The sequence below is a fragment of the Mercurialis annua genome, linkage group LG5, assembly GCF_937616625.2.
Source record: "Mercurialis annua linkage group LG5, ddMerAnnu1.2, whole genome shotgun sequence".
In the NCBI taxonomy this organism is placed as follows: Eukaryota; Viridiplantae; Streptophyta; class Magnoliopsida; order Malpighiales; family Euphorbiaceae; genus Mercurialis; species Mercurialis annua.
In genome coordinates this window covers 4,188,237-4,201,857 of record NC_065574.1, presented here as the reverse complement: position 1 = coordinate 4,201,857, position 13,621 = coordinate 4,188,237, and the positions used below count along the sequence as shown (strand labels likewise).

General features: G+C 35.2%; 3 protein-coding genes across 3 annotated transcripts; 1 reads left to right on the top strand and 2 right to left on the bottom strand.

The window, feature by feature from the left end:
* Nucleotides 1–565: 565 nt before the first annotated feature.
* LOC126681075 (probable GTP diphosphokinase RSH2, chloroplastic) lies at nucleotides 566–4,535 on the top strand. Its single transcript, XM_050376453.2, has 6 exons — nucleotides 566–1,622; nucleotides 1,714–1,899; nucleotides 2,348–2,808; nucleotides 3,202–3,360; nucleotides 3,435–3,786; nucleotides 4,063–4,535. The coding sequence occupies exons 1-6, from the start codon at nucleotides 936–938 to the stop codon at nucleotides 4,363–4,365; spliced, it is 2,148 nt and encodes a 715-aa protein (XP_050232410.1). The 5' UTR covers nucleotides 566–935; the 3' UTR covers nucleotides 4,366–4,535.
* Nucleotides 4,536–5,213: 678 nt separating this feature from the next.
* LOC126679940 (transcription initiation factor TFIID subunit 9) lies at nucleotides 5,214–6,783 on the bottom strand. Its single transcript, XM_050374962.2, has 3 exons — nucleotides 6,673–6,783; nucleotides 6,214–6,474; nucleotides 5,214–5,802 (listed from the first exon to the last, which is right to left on the bottom strand). The coding sequence occupies exons 2-3, from the start codon at nucleotides 6,469–6,471 to the stop codon at nucleotides 5,533–5,535; spliced, it is 528 nt and encodes a 175-aa protein (XP_050230919.1). The 5' UTR covers nucleotides 6,472–6,474; nucleotides 6,673–6,783; the 3' UTR covers nucleotides 5,214–5,532.
* Nucleotides 6,784–11,078: 4,295 nt separating this feature from the next.
* LOC126682312 (ricin-like) lies at nucleotides 11,079–13,043 on the bottom strand. Its single transcript, XM_050377953.2, has 2 exons — nucleotides 12,946–13,043; nucleotides 11,079–12,834 (listed from the first exon to the last, which is right to left on the bottom strand). Exon 2 carries the CDS (start codon nucleotides 12,805–12,807, stop codon nucleotides 11,191–11,193), a length of 1,617 nt encoding a protein of 538 aa, XP_050233910.1. The 5' UTR covers nucleotides 12,808–12,834; nucleotides 12,946–13,043; the 3' UTR covers nucleotides 11,079–11,190.
* Between the last annotated feature and the right edge of the window lie 578 nt (nucleotides 13,044–13,621).

Genomic DNA, 13,621 nt, shown 5'->3' with positions numbered 1-13,621 from the left:
TCATTGTTACTATTAAAATTATAATTAATTTAATTTAGTTCAACAAAATTAATTTAATGAAATATATTATAGATATTTATGTGATTAACTATTAAAAATAATAGCAAATTTATAATTTAAAACGTTGGAAGTATAAACTGGTCGATTAATAATTGTGGACGAGGAAATATGAACATTCAATATAAAACTATTTAACTAAATTTAAATAAGGAAAATGAATACAACTAGCTTATTTAAATTAATTGGACCTAGTTTGTCATAGTTTTGTAAGTATATCTCAAATTTAGGCTAGGATTTCTTTTTTATAGAGCTTGATTATTGTTTTTTTTTACCACAAAATACATATCATATAAAACATAAAATTTCATAAAAACAAAGAATAATTTACTTGTAAAAATAAACAAAAAATTGCTCTACTTAGTTTCTTCTTCAATACTCCCTAATTGTGAAAATATCCATAGCACAAAACCGTTATTTCTGTTATTAACAGAGGACATTTCAGTACATTAACAATTTCTTTCCATGGCCGCAAAGCAATTAATAAAGAACGGAGACGAGAGAATGAGAATGACACAACCCAAAAATCAATCCAAATACAAAAAATAAAACAACGAAACTTTCGTCGCTGTTTCTCTCTAACACTACGAATTCCCATCGTCTTTGACTCTTCTTTTTCAATTTTCCCTTCAATTTTACGGCTTAATTTCCTTGTAAATCCTAACCAATCTGTATAAATTTGTAAATACACTTCCTTCAATTTTTCAATTTAGTTGCTTATAAAACTCAAATTAGGTTCCTTAACCATTTTCTAACCCAATTAGATCCGTTAACGAATTCGTTTCTTAAAATTAATTTCTGGGTCTTTCTTAAATTTGATTGAATTGAATTGGGTTTTCTCGGTCTGCTTCAAAAAATAAAAAAAAATCTGATTATTCATGGCGGTTTCGACCATAGCTTTGTATGCAAGTCCACCCAGTAGTGTGTGTTCTGCACCACACCCATGTCAAATCAATGGCTCCTATGATTTTGATTTGAATTCAAGATCTTCATCCACAGCTTCTTCTAGTGGACCCTCTTCACAAAAACCGGTAATTGGCGGTTTATCCTGTTTATTTTCATCTTCAACGGTTAAACACGGCTCGTTTTCCGGTGATAGGGAGGAATTAGGGTCGTTATGGCTTGATAGAGGGGAGGATTTGAAGGAATTGAGCAGTTCGTTTCGGTTTTCGCCGAGTAATAAGTATCTTAATGGGGGTTCTTCTGTTAAGAGAGATCAGAGTCCAATCTCTGTGTTACAGGGTCCGGTTTCGTGTTCTACGAGTCCTCCGATGAGGATTAATCGAGAAAAGAGCTGCGAATTGGGGTTTCAAAGCTCGTTTCGCGGTGGGGCTAATGGATTGCTGAATGGATTTGTGAGACATGGTCTTGGATCATGCGTTGATTATGAGGTTGAGAGTGGTGTGGAGGAGTTGACATTCAATATGGAGGATAGCTTTGTGGAGGCTATTAATGAGCCTTATGCTAAAGAATTGTTGTTGGATGCACAATTGAAGCATAAAATCTTTTATGAAGATTTTGTTATTAAAGCTTTTTATGAGGCTGAGAAAGCGCATAGAGGACAGGTAGAGATTTGAGTTTTGTATTTTGAATATGTATTCGATTGTGAATTATTGTTATGTGAAGTTGAGAATTTTGCTTTGTTGTTGATTTTAGATGCGGGCGAGTGGAGATCCTTATTTACAGCATTGTGTGGAGACTGCGGTTTTGCTTGCGATGATTGGTGCTAACTCTACTGTGGTTGCTGCAGGGCTTTTACATGACACTATTGACGATTCTTTTTTGAGTTATGACTATATTTTTAGAACATTTGGAGCTGGGGTTGCTGATCTAGTGGAAGGGGTAAGAATCTGAACTCTTGTGATTTATTCGAGTATTGATTGTTTGCATGATAATTTAAAAGTTTAGTTGCTTGAAATTCAGGACTGTGTCTGAATGAAATATCTCGTAATAAACCATTTTTTCGTGTTGTCAATGCATAGTTTTGGCTGCCATTAGACTATGTGTCTGGACTAAGTTCTTTTAATCAGCTTTACATCTCATTATGATAGCTATCTCAAAAATTGTAATAGGATGACAACATATCTCTTTTAGAAGTGGTTAGAAATTTGCAAGTTAGATTGATCTTAGTTTATTTCAGAGCAGTCCCTCCCGTTGTTAGATGTTTTTCATTGCTAACTTCTGTTAATCTTGCACTCTCAGGTCTTTTTTGAAACGTTGCTATTCATCTAGTCTTAGTTCCTTTGTGATCTTTTATGGAAGTTTCTGATGTTTTCTGACATTTAATCAGGTCTCCAAGCTTAGCCACTTGAGTAAGCTTGCACGTGAGAATAATACAGCAGACAAGACTGTTGAAGCAGATCGCTTGCATACTATGTTCCTTGCTATGGCAGATGCGAGGGCTGTCCTCATAAAATTAGCTGATCGATTGCACAACATGAAGACATTGGATGCATTGCCTTTTGCCAAGCAACAAAGATTTGCTAAGGAGACTCTGGAAATATTTGCACCATTGGCTAATCGGTTGGGAATCCATAGCTGGAAAGAGCAACTAGAGAATTTGTGCTTTAAGCATCTCAACCCAGATCAGCACAGAGATCTATCCTCTAGACTTGTGGAGACTTCTGACGAGGCACCAATTAGTTCTGCCACAGAAAAATTAGAGCAAGCTCTCAAGGATGATACCATATCTTACCATGTTCTCTCTGGGAGGCATAAAAGCTTGTATAGCATATACTGCAAAATGTTGAAGTATGCTCTCTTTCTCTATCCATATCTATCTCCCTTCCAACTTCTTCTCTGTATTTGTTTGAATGGAAACTTGTCTTTAAAGAAACACAGTCTAATCCTAGTGTGGCTATGGCTGAGATGATTAGCAAATGATGTCGTGATTGATTCTGTATGAAAGCTTTAATTGGTCTCACTATAACACTGAATTGCTCATCATATTAAGCGTAATCACTGCAGCTTTTTGCCTAATACTAGGTTTTGCTAATCATGGGTCTCTATATGGTTTCTTCTGTTCATTAGATATTGCACAAACTGTGAACATATTACACATAAAATTGTGATTGAAGTTCATGATGTAATGCTGTTCAATATGTGCAGTTGAGATAGTCCTCTGATGGTTATTGATTTCTGCAGGAAGAAGCTGAACATGGAGGAGATTCACGATATTCATGGGTTACGTCTGATTGTTGAAAATGAGGAAGACTGTTATAGGGCATTAAGAGTTGTTCATCAGTTGTGGGAGGAAGTTCCCGGAAAATTCAAGGACTACATAAGTCGTCCCAAGTTCAATGGGTATGCTTTGACTCAACCGTAGTTTGATTATGAATACTTGTTTTTTTCCTCTCTAATTTTAATTTGATCTATAGGTATCAATCCCTCCACACGGTAGTAAAGGCTGAAGGCATGGTTCCAATTGAAGTTCAAATTCGCACAAAGGAGATGCATTTGCAGGCAGAATGTGGATTTGCAGCTCATTGGAGATACAAGGAAGATGATTGCAAGCACTCTTCTTATGTGCTTCAGATGGTTGAGTGGGCACGATGGGTTGTCACCTGGCAGTGCGAGACAATGAGCAAATATCGATCGTCTGTTGGCCATGATGTTTCCGTAAAGCATCCTTGTTCATTCCCTACACATTCTGATGGTTGCCCATACTCTTACAAGCCTCACTGTGGTCAGGATGGACCTGTCTTCGTCATCATGATTGAGAATGACAAGGTTTGATTCTCTCATTTTCCGAGTCTATTTTAATGATAAGAAGCTAAACACATAATAGGTATAAGGTTATTAATCAATACTAGGACAAAGAACTTTTTGAGTAAGAATTTTTTGATTTGCGAGTTTATAATTCGTTAATGACGATGGAGACCTCTTGATGTTTTTAAATGGATAAACTATGTTCTATTTTAGTATTTATTAAATATATTTTTATTGTAGTTATGTTTTATCCTTGAGAGTGAATGCTTATTGAGCCGTTGTATGGGTGCTCTGCAGATGTCAGTGCAAGAGTTTTGTGCAAACTCAACAGTGATGGATCTGCTCGAAAGGGCTGGTCGGGGAAGGTCAAGATGGTCGTTGTATGGGTTTCCGGTGAAGGAAGAATTGAGGCCAAGGTTGAATCACAAGCCACTGAGTGATCCTTTATGCAAGTTAAAAATGGGGGATGTGGTGGAGCTAACTCCAGCCATATCAGACAAATCATTGACGGAGTGCAGAGAGGAGATTCAGCGCATGTATGACCGTGGACTGACTACTGTCTCGAGCACATCAACAGCAACAACCGGTCGGAGAAGTTGATGTTTAGTGATTGTCATTGTCCCCCAAGTAGTATATACCATATTTAGTGACAATTGGTTGTTTTTGTATATACATATGTTTGTACAGAACAGTTACATGGTTCTGGTATGTGAACACAAATGACTAACTAGAAAAGGCCTAAAAAAAATCAATTTTTTAGAAGGTTTCAATCGTGCTTCCTTTGATAATGGGTGTGTTGTAATTTTCTAAAACTGGCCTGTTAGCTAAAATGTAATAGAGTTAGAAATTTGCTTCACTATATACATGATGGAATGTTGATTGTGATCTACGCCCCTCACAGCAAATACCCTGTAATGAGAAAAAAGTTTTCTTATCAAACTTCCAAAATGGTATCCACTCCCACGACCTGGCTAAACAGCTGCAGGGTTCATACTTCTCTTAACTGGCAAAATCATGTCTTAACTGTTAGATAATATTGGCTTCAACTATTTTAACACAGTCCTCACGCTAATACTCATCAGGGTTGAAGCATGAATAAATAAATACACATAATAACCATCTCATATTGTACTCAAATATTTTGACTAGTCAATTGAAAGCTGTTAAGAATCGAATTAATTAGTCAATTGGAAGTTACTAAGAATCAAACTCTAGAGCTTTCAATCATGAAGGCTAATATCGTGTCAAATGACCAATTCGCTCAAAATGCCATATCAACTCACTCAAAAGCTCAACCTGCCAGGTGATTTTAACAATAGTATTATTTTTAATACTGACATGGTGCTTGGTGCAATGACTTCAGTAGGGGAACCAGACAAGGATACAAATTTTGGTGCATGGACAGAAGTTAATACAAAGCTACTTTAAGAAAACAACAACTATCCATCTAAATGAATATTTTCTTTTTGATCCTTTTCAGATTATAGTTTACAAGGCATTCTTGTTCTCATAATTCTAACTATGCGAGACAAGGAAAAAACAATAGGACATATGTTCCTGACAGGAAGAAAGATTAGGTCAGGTAAATAAATAAGCAACTAAGCATCTTTCTTTCCACCATGTTGGATGTGCATTGTGGATCTTATCAGGCATTCTCTTTTGTCAATTCTTGTTCTCAAATTACTGCAGATTTTTGATTTCTCTGAATACGAATACAAGACATTCCTATCAGAATCCGAAGTCAGCGTCATAACTTCAGAAATAACATCACTTGGGGCGTTTCACAAGGGGAAACGATACCCGTTGAGGAGTACTCTGGGGGGCATCCGTCTTTGGTTCTTGAGATGGGTTAGGATCAGTACTTTCTTCGTCATCCTCCGTTTCTTCCGCTGCCTGAGCCGACTGCTTCCGCGGGATAGCGAGTTGGTAATTCGGGCTAATCAATGTATCTTGCTCAGGTGGAAGCGGCATTCCTGGTCCAGCTATCGACTTCGGCAATGGAATTTTATTCCTGTTTCTAGCCAATTCCAGTAAGACCTGGCTTATTGCAATTCAAACATGTCAGCCTCATCAATACATCTCCAAGGATAACAAAATACAACAATTATTGTCTCTTCTCTAACTAATCTGAATTCAATTTCTTCAAACATTTTATAATCATTCATTTGGATTATAAAATTGCTATTTCAGTAACCTACATTGCACCTAAGCTGAAACTCCGTCGAAACAATAACCATTTTATAAGAACAGATTACCAATCTAAGATTTCGGAGTTTAGAAGCCTCAAAAATGCCAAAATTACTTTATCTATATCAGTAACCTATGATGCACCTAAGCTGAATTCGGGTTGAAACAATTTTTTTATATAAAAATAGAATAGTTTCAGAAGCCTAGGAAAATGTCGAAATCATTCAATTCAATAAGTTTCCGTGCAACATAGTTACCGACCTCTCTCGGGGGCGGCTGTGAGAAGCTAAAATTGATTTTAGACTGAATAGCAAGCTTAACATCATCAGGATCAATGCAAGATTTAGCAGCATGCTCCGAATAAACCTGAGCATCGGTTAAAACATCGACAACATAACGGTACCATAGCTCGAGAAACTGATGTATAACGCGAGGTTCATAGTCCTCCACACCCATTGATTTAAGCAGAGATTTCACAATCTTTGCATCTCTCGGCAAATCCTCATCTCCTTCTGCCATACTCTAAAATAATACAACACATTCATTTTAACATCATTACATACAGCAGCAAGAATTGAAATAAAGTAAGAAGATTACAGATTCTTAAAGATTGGGAAATTGAACTGAATGCGTAATACTGAACCCTAAATATGTAAAAATTACTCAATTTAAACAATTAAAAGATTGATTTGAAGTGAAGGGGAATTAATTTTGCATTACCTTTGAAGATTAGGGATCAGGTGAGTTGCAACTCGAAAAATTGACGAGTTTAAGAACTCGCGTGCAGCATATGCGGTATTGATGGTAAGAAAACGTCATCGTTTAAATGTTCTTTCGTTTATATTTTTGGAGGAAATCATAATTCAAGAGGTTTATTACAAAGAAGATTTATAACATCAAAAAGTATAATATATTTAGAGCAAATTATTCTACGACCCCAATGTATGTCATAATTTACAGTTTGGTACATCTTATTTGAAAATTAAAGATTTATTATCTCAGTTTTAATTTTACAAACAATTACAACTTTCTGTTAAATATAGGATATCAAATTGTTAATAGAATTAAATATGAGGCAACAAATCGTTTGAAAATAAGATAACAAATCGTTAACATAATTGAAAGTGAGGTATCAAATCGTTTGAAAGTGAATATCAAATTATTAAAAAAACTAACAGAAGCCCCTAATAGTTAACGGAATTGAAAGAGGTATCAAATCGTTTGATTTTTAAATAAGTGGTATCAAATTGTGAATTATAACAAATGTGAGGGGTCTTAGAGGTATTGACTCATATATTTACTATCAATAATCTTAAAAATATTTTTCCATCTAATTGGCCAGACTGATCTAAATTTGCTAGGATGAATTGTCGGTCTGTCCAAAATTAAATTTAAAAATGTAAATATACAAAAATGAAAGACTTTTTAATAGTCATTCCAAAATAAAGTGATAATTACTGCAAAAGCAGTTATCGACAAGGTCTTTTTAATCATTAAATAAATCCAATTATATTTACAATTCACATCTTTTAATATAACTATGACATCTCTATTATTATTACAGGAGGAATTAATAGCATTGTTCGAAATTTGACATTTTCATTCCAAATTAGATCATATAGTATGCGAACAACTCCCCTTGATCGATGTATGTAGTGCTATATGTCCATCACAATTCAATCTTCAACGCCAATAAAGTGTCGAGCCTCAATAAAAATAAAATTACTTGCAAAATCATTGACAATACAACCAAAAACTCATATTTTGAAATTCATATCGATAGCACCATCAAAATTAATTTTATGAAAACTTATCGACGAAGATAACACACATATGAAACAATTCAGTTAAAAAAGTATTTGGCATTGCCATCTAAATATGAATCTGTTTGAAGCATATAAATACTCTAGTTGTTTATTGTATGCTTTATTAATTATTGACAATGCAAATGAATAAATTTGATTATATTATACCACTTTATTGTGTGCTTTCCTTACAAGCAAGAGAAAAAATAGATATAAGTAAAAAAATTAGCCTTTCTAAAGTACAAGTTAAAGCATTCTAAGAGTTTCACTCTCTTTTTTTTTTCCAAAGGGTTTTTAGGCCCCATAGTTAGAATCCATTAATCAAGATCAAATTACATAAAGAAAGTCATATCACAAGATTAAAATATGATCTTTCAATTTGTAGATCTAGAAAACTAACAAAACTATCATACAAGCTAAGTAAATCGAAAGAGCGGCAAATCTAGCTATAGATTCCGCATAAATTTTTAACGCAACGAGAAGATGAAAGAAAAGAATGAAGTTTGATTTGATGGAGCAATTAAAATTAACTAGTATTGCTAACCATATTCACTTGCATAAAAATAATTTACTAATAATAACTTGATATTATTTGATTCAAAATAGAATTACAGTCGAACCAATTTTACATTACTAAATCATTAGATAATTTCTCTAGTCTCTCTATCTCCAGAAGAAATGTTGAATTGTTTCTTGCCACGACAGTACAAGCATAAGCATCACTAAAATCCCAGCTAATCCCCAAGATGAACTTCCAATTCTAAGCACCAACGAAGGATCCGCACAAGGTATAAATGAGCCTCTAGCCGATGTTGAAGAAGTAGAAGGTGAATTAAAAGTAGTTCTTATAGCAATTATTAGTCCAGCAAGAACCATTGGAAGTACAAATCCTGACGAAATCCATTTCGTCTCGTAAAAACGCATGTCGTTTCTTCGTCCGACGTACAATGGCGATAGCACGACTGCGGATACTAAAGCTAACACCATCGCTAACGCTCTTTGCGACGAGTTTTGAGTTTGATCACTAGTGTTATGATAATAAGTTGTTGCAGCCATTTATGCATAAAAGTTGGTTTTTCTTATGAAAAGTAAAAACCAACTTCAAGATGTCAATTGGTTAATTAAAATGTGAAGTGTTGTGTGATTTATAGAGTAGGAAATTGAAGAAACCAATGAAGGAATTAATGTAGATGACAAGTAATGGCCGTCCAAAAAGTGAAAAGAGAAATTATAAAGTAAAAGGTGAATGAGAAAAGGAAGAGATAAGAAATTAGAGCTTTAGAAGTAAGGTATCTTTGTATTATTATTTTATGTTGTGTTCATATGTCCAATCTCTGATAGTTAGCTGTTCCCAGTTCTTCCTCGAATTGAAGTTATTGAATTATAAATTCGAGCAAAGGGTCAATTTGGTATCTGAACTAGTGACTTGGTGTCAAATAACTCACTATCAGCCATTTTGATCAATTAAAGACAATACTTTTAATTTTTAGGTCAATTAAGGATAATACTCTTTATTTTTAGGTTAATTAAGGATAAAACTGAATCATCCCGGCCCTTAAATTTGTCCATATTATATTAATTTATCCTTAATAGATCTAAAAATTAAAAATATTGTTTTTAATTGATCAAAATGGTCAAAATGAGTTATTTGATCCCGAGTCGCAAGTTGAAGGACCAAATTGACTCCTTACTTTTATATATTTCATCATTTTGTTTTAATTTTTTAAAATATTTCTAAAATTTCAAAATTTAGCTATTATAAAAGTATTCTTATTTATTAGCATAAAAATAGATAGAATTTGAAAAATAAAATTGAAAAAAACAACCACAATTGTTTATTAGTGCTAAGAATAATTGTTGGATAATTGTTGCAAATATAGCAGATTAAAAACCATTATAATAGCACAAGGCAATAGCTTTTGTATGTTCAGCAGCAATTTACTTGATGAAAGTGATTTATGTGGCAATAAACTACTTATATACTATACATAAAAATGTTATTTTTTTATTTAAAGATTGTAGTCGAGAAATCAGAAAACGCATCCGAGCATCTCAATTAGGTTGACACCGTCCTAGTGTATAATACAGCATTTTCCTCGCAACCATATTATTAAAATTTGAAAAAAAAAGTTCAATTACAAAACTGAAAATAACCAAAAAGCTTAGAAAAATCTAAGCAAAATACCCTTTAAACTTCTGCAGCAACAAAAAAACTCCACCTTCTTGAAGATCAACGACTCAAAATTGCAAGATGTGAAAAGTCCGCATATCAGCTACACAAGCAATTACGAGCAACCGCAAGAACTTCAATGCGACATAAATAGAGATGTAGCAGAAACAAAAAAACAGTAGAGACGTAGCAGAAAATCGACAACAGCAACTACATTCACGAAGAAGCATAAACCGGAAACGCGGCAACGAAAATGTAGAAACAGTCTTCCAAGCAAACAGCAGAAACTCCAATCAACTGCATAGCCAATAGAAATAAGAAATTTAGCAGATTAACAAAATTTGAACTTTTCCTTAAACGAAAAATTCTCATAGAAACTGATATTACAGAAATCTGGAAATTGATGCCACCAATTGCGTCCATTATTTAAAGCTCCATGTCTAGCGAGAGAATACGCAACTGCATTTCCTTCTCTAAAAATGTGAGAAACAACAAAATTGATACTGCTAATGAAATTCAGACAACTTATCCATTTTGTTCTAAATCTCCAAGGAATTTGCATATCTTTTCGCTTAACAAAATTGACAACAAAAGTGGAATCACATTCGAGCCAAACATGAGAATAGTTCAGTTCTTTCCCCTTAGAGATTGCAAATAACGCAACTTCTAACTCAGCAAGAAATGCAAAAGAGTTGCCTAATTGAAAGCAAAACAACCACAACTGAAACCCCTTGCGTTTCTGAAAATCCCGCTTGCCCCCGAAGGACCTGGAGCACCCAAAGAAGAACCATCCGTGCTAATTTTAGTCCACAGAGAAAGCGGCGGTTGCCAAATTACTGAGATACACCTCGGAATTTTCCTAGTCACTCCTTTAACATGAAGAGTATTTAAGATTGGCCAATCCGAAATAGAATTATTAATGAAGTGGGGTTTTTGACATTTTTGTGTCTCATAGACACAAAAATTCTTTTTTTTGTGCCTCCTACCACCAGCCCGCTATCTGAGATAGCAGGCCCATGTATTTTAGCACCAGCCCGCCATATGAGATGGCGGGCTGGTAGCTAATTACGGTGATTAATAATGAAGTGTATCCTTCCCAAAGATAGCTGGGTGAAATAGTTTTACTTGAGTGAGACATTGCACAACTATGCTCATAAATAACGTTCCATTTATTACATGAGGGGCAGCAATAAGATGCTATCCTCTTATTAAGCATTGCACACGACAAAGAGTACTGATATTATTAAGAAGCTACATAATAAATCACAGCAATGGTGTCCATTTCTGGTTCGCATTTCCGTTGAATCCCCAAAGGAGTATTCTTTTCCGCTCTGGTTTGGAGCCAGAAACATCTAGCACCGATCTATAATATTTACTCCAAATAGAGCCATCATTCTTGAACAACCATCGCTGCCCGGAGGATGTAGGATCACATGAAAGAATTTTGACGACGCTTCCCCTGGTTCCATTGGTACTAAGACAGTTTATTTGATTTAACATAGGTCGAAGCGAACCGTCAGCGTAGAAAGCCCAGAGCTGCTCCGATTCTTTCGTGCAATTCGTTAACCAGATATCAGTTTCATTTGACTGCAAGCAGAGCTCTTTAATCCCGTAAATGGGTGCCATAAAAGGTGCTAAAGAATTAGTTGCTAACCAACTTTGACCCGCTGTATAACTGTTGTTCTGTAAGAAAAGCGCCCCTGTTGCTGTTGCTGCCAGAACCAAACCGGATTTACGGCTCATGCATGTTCCGTCGTCGCTTAATTCCCACCGATTAACGTCTGAGACAACATCGGGGCAATATGTCGCTGTAAGGGAGTCTCCTGCATCATTAGTGCCAAGACAGACGCCGTTTGTTCGAATTGTACCGTCTCTTTTTAAAGTAAATCTCCCACAAAATGGACCAAGAGTAATACAAAGATGGTTTCTGCCCACGAGACAAACCGTCGGCTCGGCATATTCACAAACGCCACCATCGTCCAGATTTGGAACGACGGATCTTATAAGAGGCGAAAAGGTCGTCGATGGAGCATCACACTGGAACGGCATCAGAGATAGAATTCCCATTAAACTTCTGACATTGTCGATAGAAATCTGGCTTCCGTCGTGTCTTACAATTTGAACTGCGTTACGAAAAGCTCCCTGTACACCGGATTCTTGAACTGCACGAGAAAGATTTTCCCATTTATCCTGCAAGTCAATCATGCCCTGAGTCGGTTTAAAAGTGTCGTTGTATCGAATACCCTGACGAATCAAAAGCTCGATTTCCCTGAATCGTCCCGCCTCAGTAATCAGCTGGTTTATTCTCATCGTCGAAGCAGCTACAAATACAAGATTACTGCCACCCGGTTGATAACTATAAAGCTCATCAATGGATTGGATTAGCCATGGATAGCCCAACAGCACGTCTTCTCTTTTGTATTCTGAAACTTTCTCAAGCTCATCATAATTATTGCTGAACGGCATCAAATGCTGTTGAGTTGTCATATTTGCCACATATCCATTGATTGCTTCTGCATCATCTAAATCTGTGACGTTATATATAAATCCGTTGGTATTCGCGATGAAGGCGACCATCTTTACGTTAGTTTTGTCGATTACGAGTTTGATTTCGCAAGTTCCATTCACCGTTAATGTAAAAAACCGTCCACTGGAAGGCAAATTAGCCTTATGAAACAGCACCGGAATTCCATGCCTGAGGTCTGCTGAATTTCCTGATTGGTCGCGCAATATTTTTAAATTTTCTTCGTAGCTTTCAAGAAATTTCTCGTTTGGTTTTAAGGCTGCCGACAGCTCCAAAGTTGTTCCAAACGCGACACTGCACCATAGCCATGCTGCTATTAAGTAAGAGATCCATTGTAGAGACATTTTTCCTTCCATTGCCTACAGTAACGGTCGATTTCACCTCTGTACAAATAATCCAAAAGTTAATAAAAAAGAAAAATAGAGCTCTTACTGAAATTCAATATAGATGAGAAAATGTTGAAAATAATGGAAAAAAGAGTGTGATAGTCTTACTTAATCCCTTTAGATGGTTTTCTATGCTCACGGCATTACATCCTTTTATAGAAAATGTTGGATAAACAAGTGTGGTGGAAATTTTAGTATTGAAAAGTTATAGGTAGAATGCGAATAAATGACTCATAAATAAGACTTTGGGAGTTTGGTTATCAAAATTAAGGGGTTTGTTTGTCAAAATCGGAGGGTCTGATTGTTCATTTTTTAAGGAGACATTAAAGGCACATTTGAATCTTTCTGAACGTTAAAAACTCACTTGATCCTGTCGGTAAATTTTAAGGGCATAAATAATTTTTTTTTTCATTTGTTTAATGTTGAAATATGGAGTAATTAATTCTTTTGAAATAACTAGTCATATTTATTGGGCGTAAATTACTTCTAGTTTTAAAATTGTTTATAAAAAATTAAAAATGACCTATAATTTAAAACGCTTAAATAATAAGATGACTATCAATCCGAAAATGAGAGAGTAAGAGCTATTAAGATTTTATTTAAATGTTCTCCATCATTTTCTTGAAAAACGCACTAGAAAAGATTTTAGTAGGCATGTTTCTTAGAGATTTTGCTAATTTTTTTATTCCGTCATGTATGGCATTTTTTTGTTTTAATCATTTATGATACTTTTGGATTTTTGGAAGCGTGATCCATATGCTAAGAGGGTGTCAACCTAGTTGAG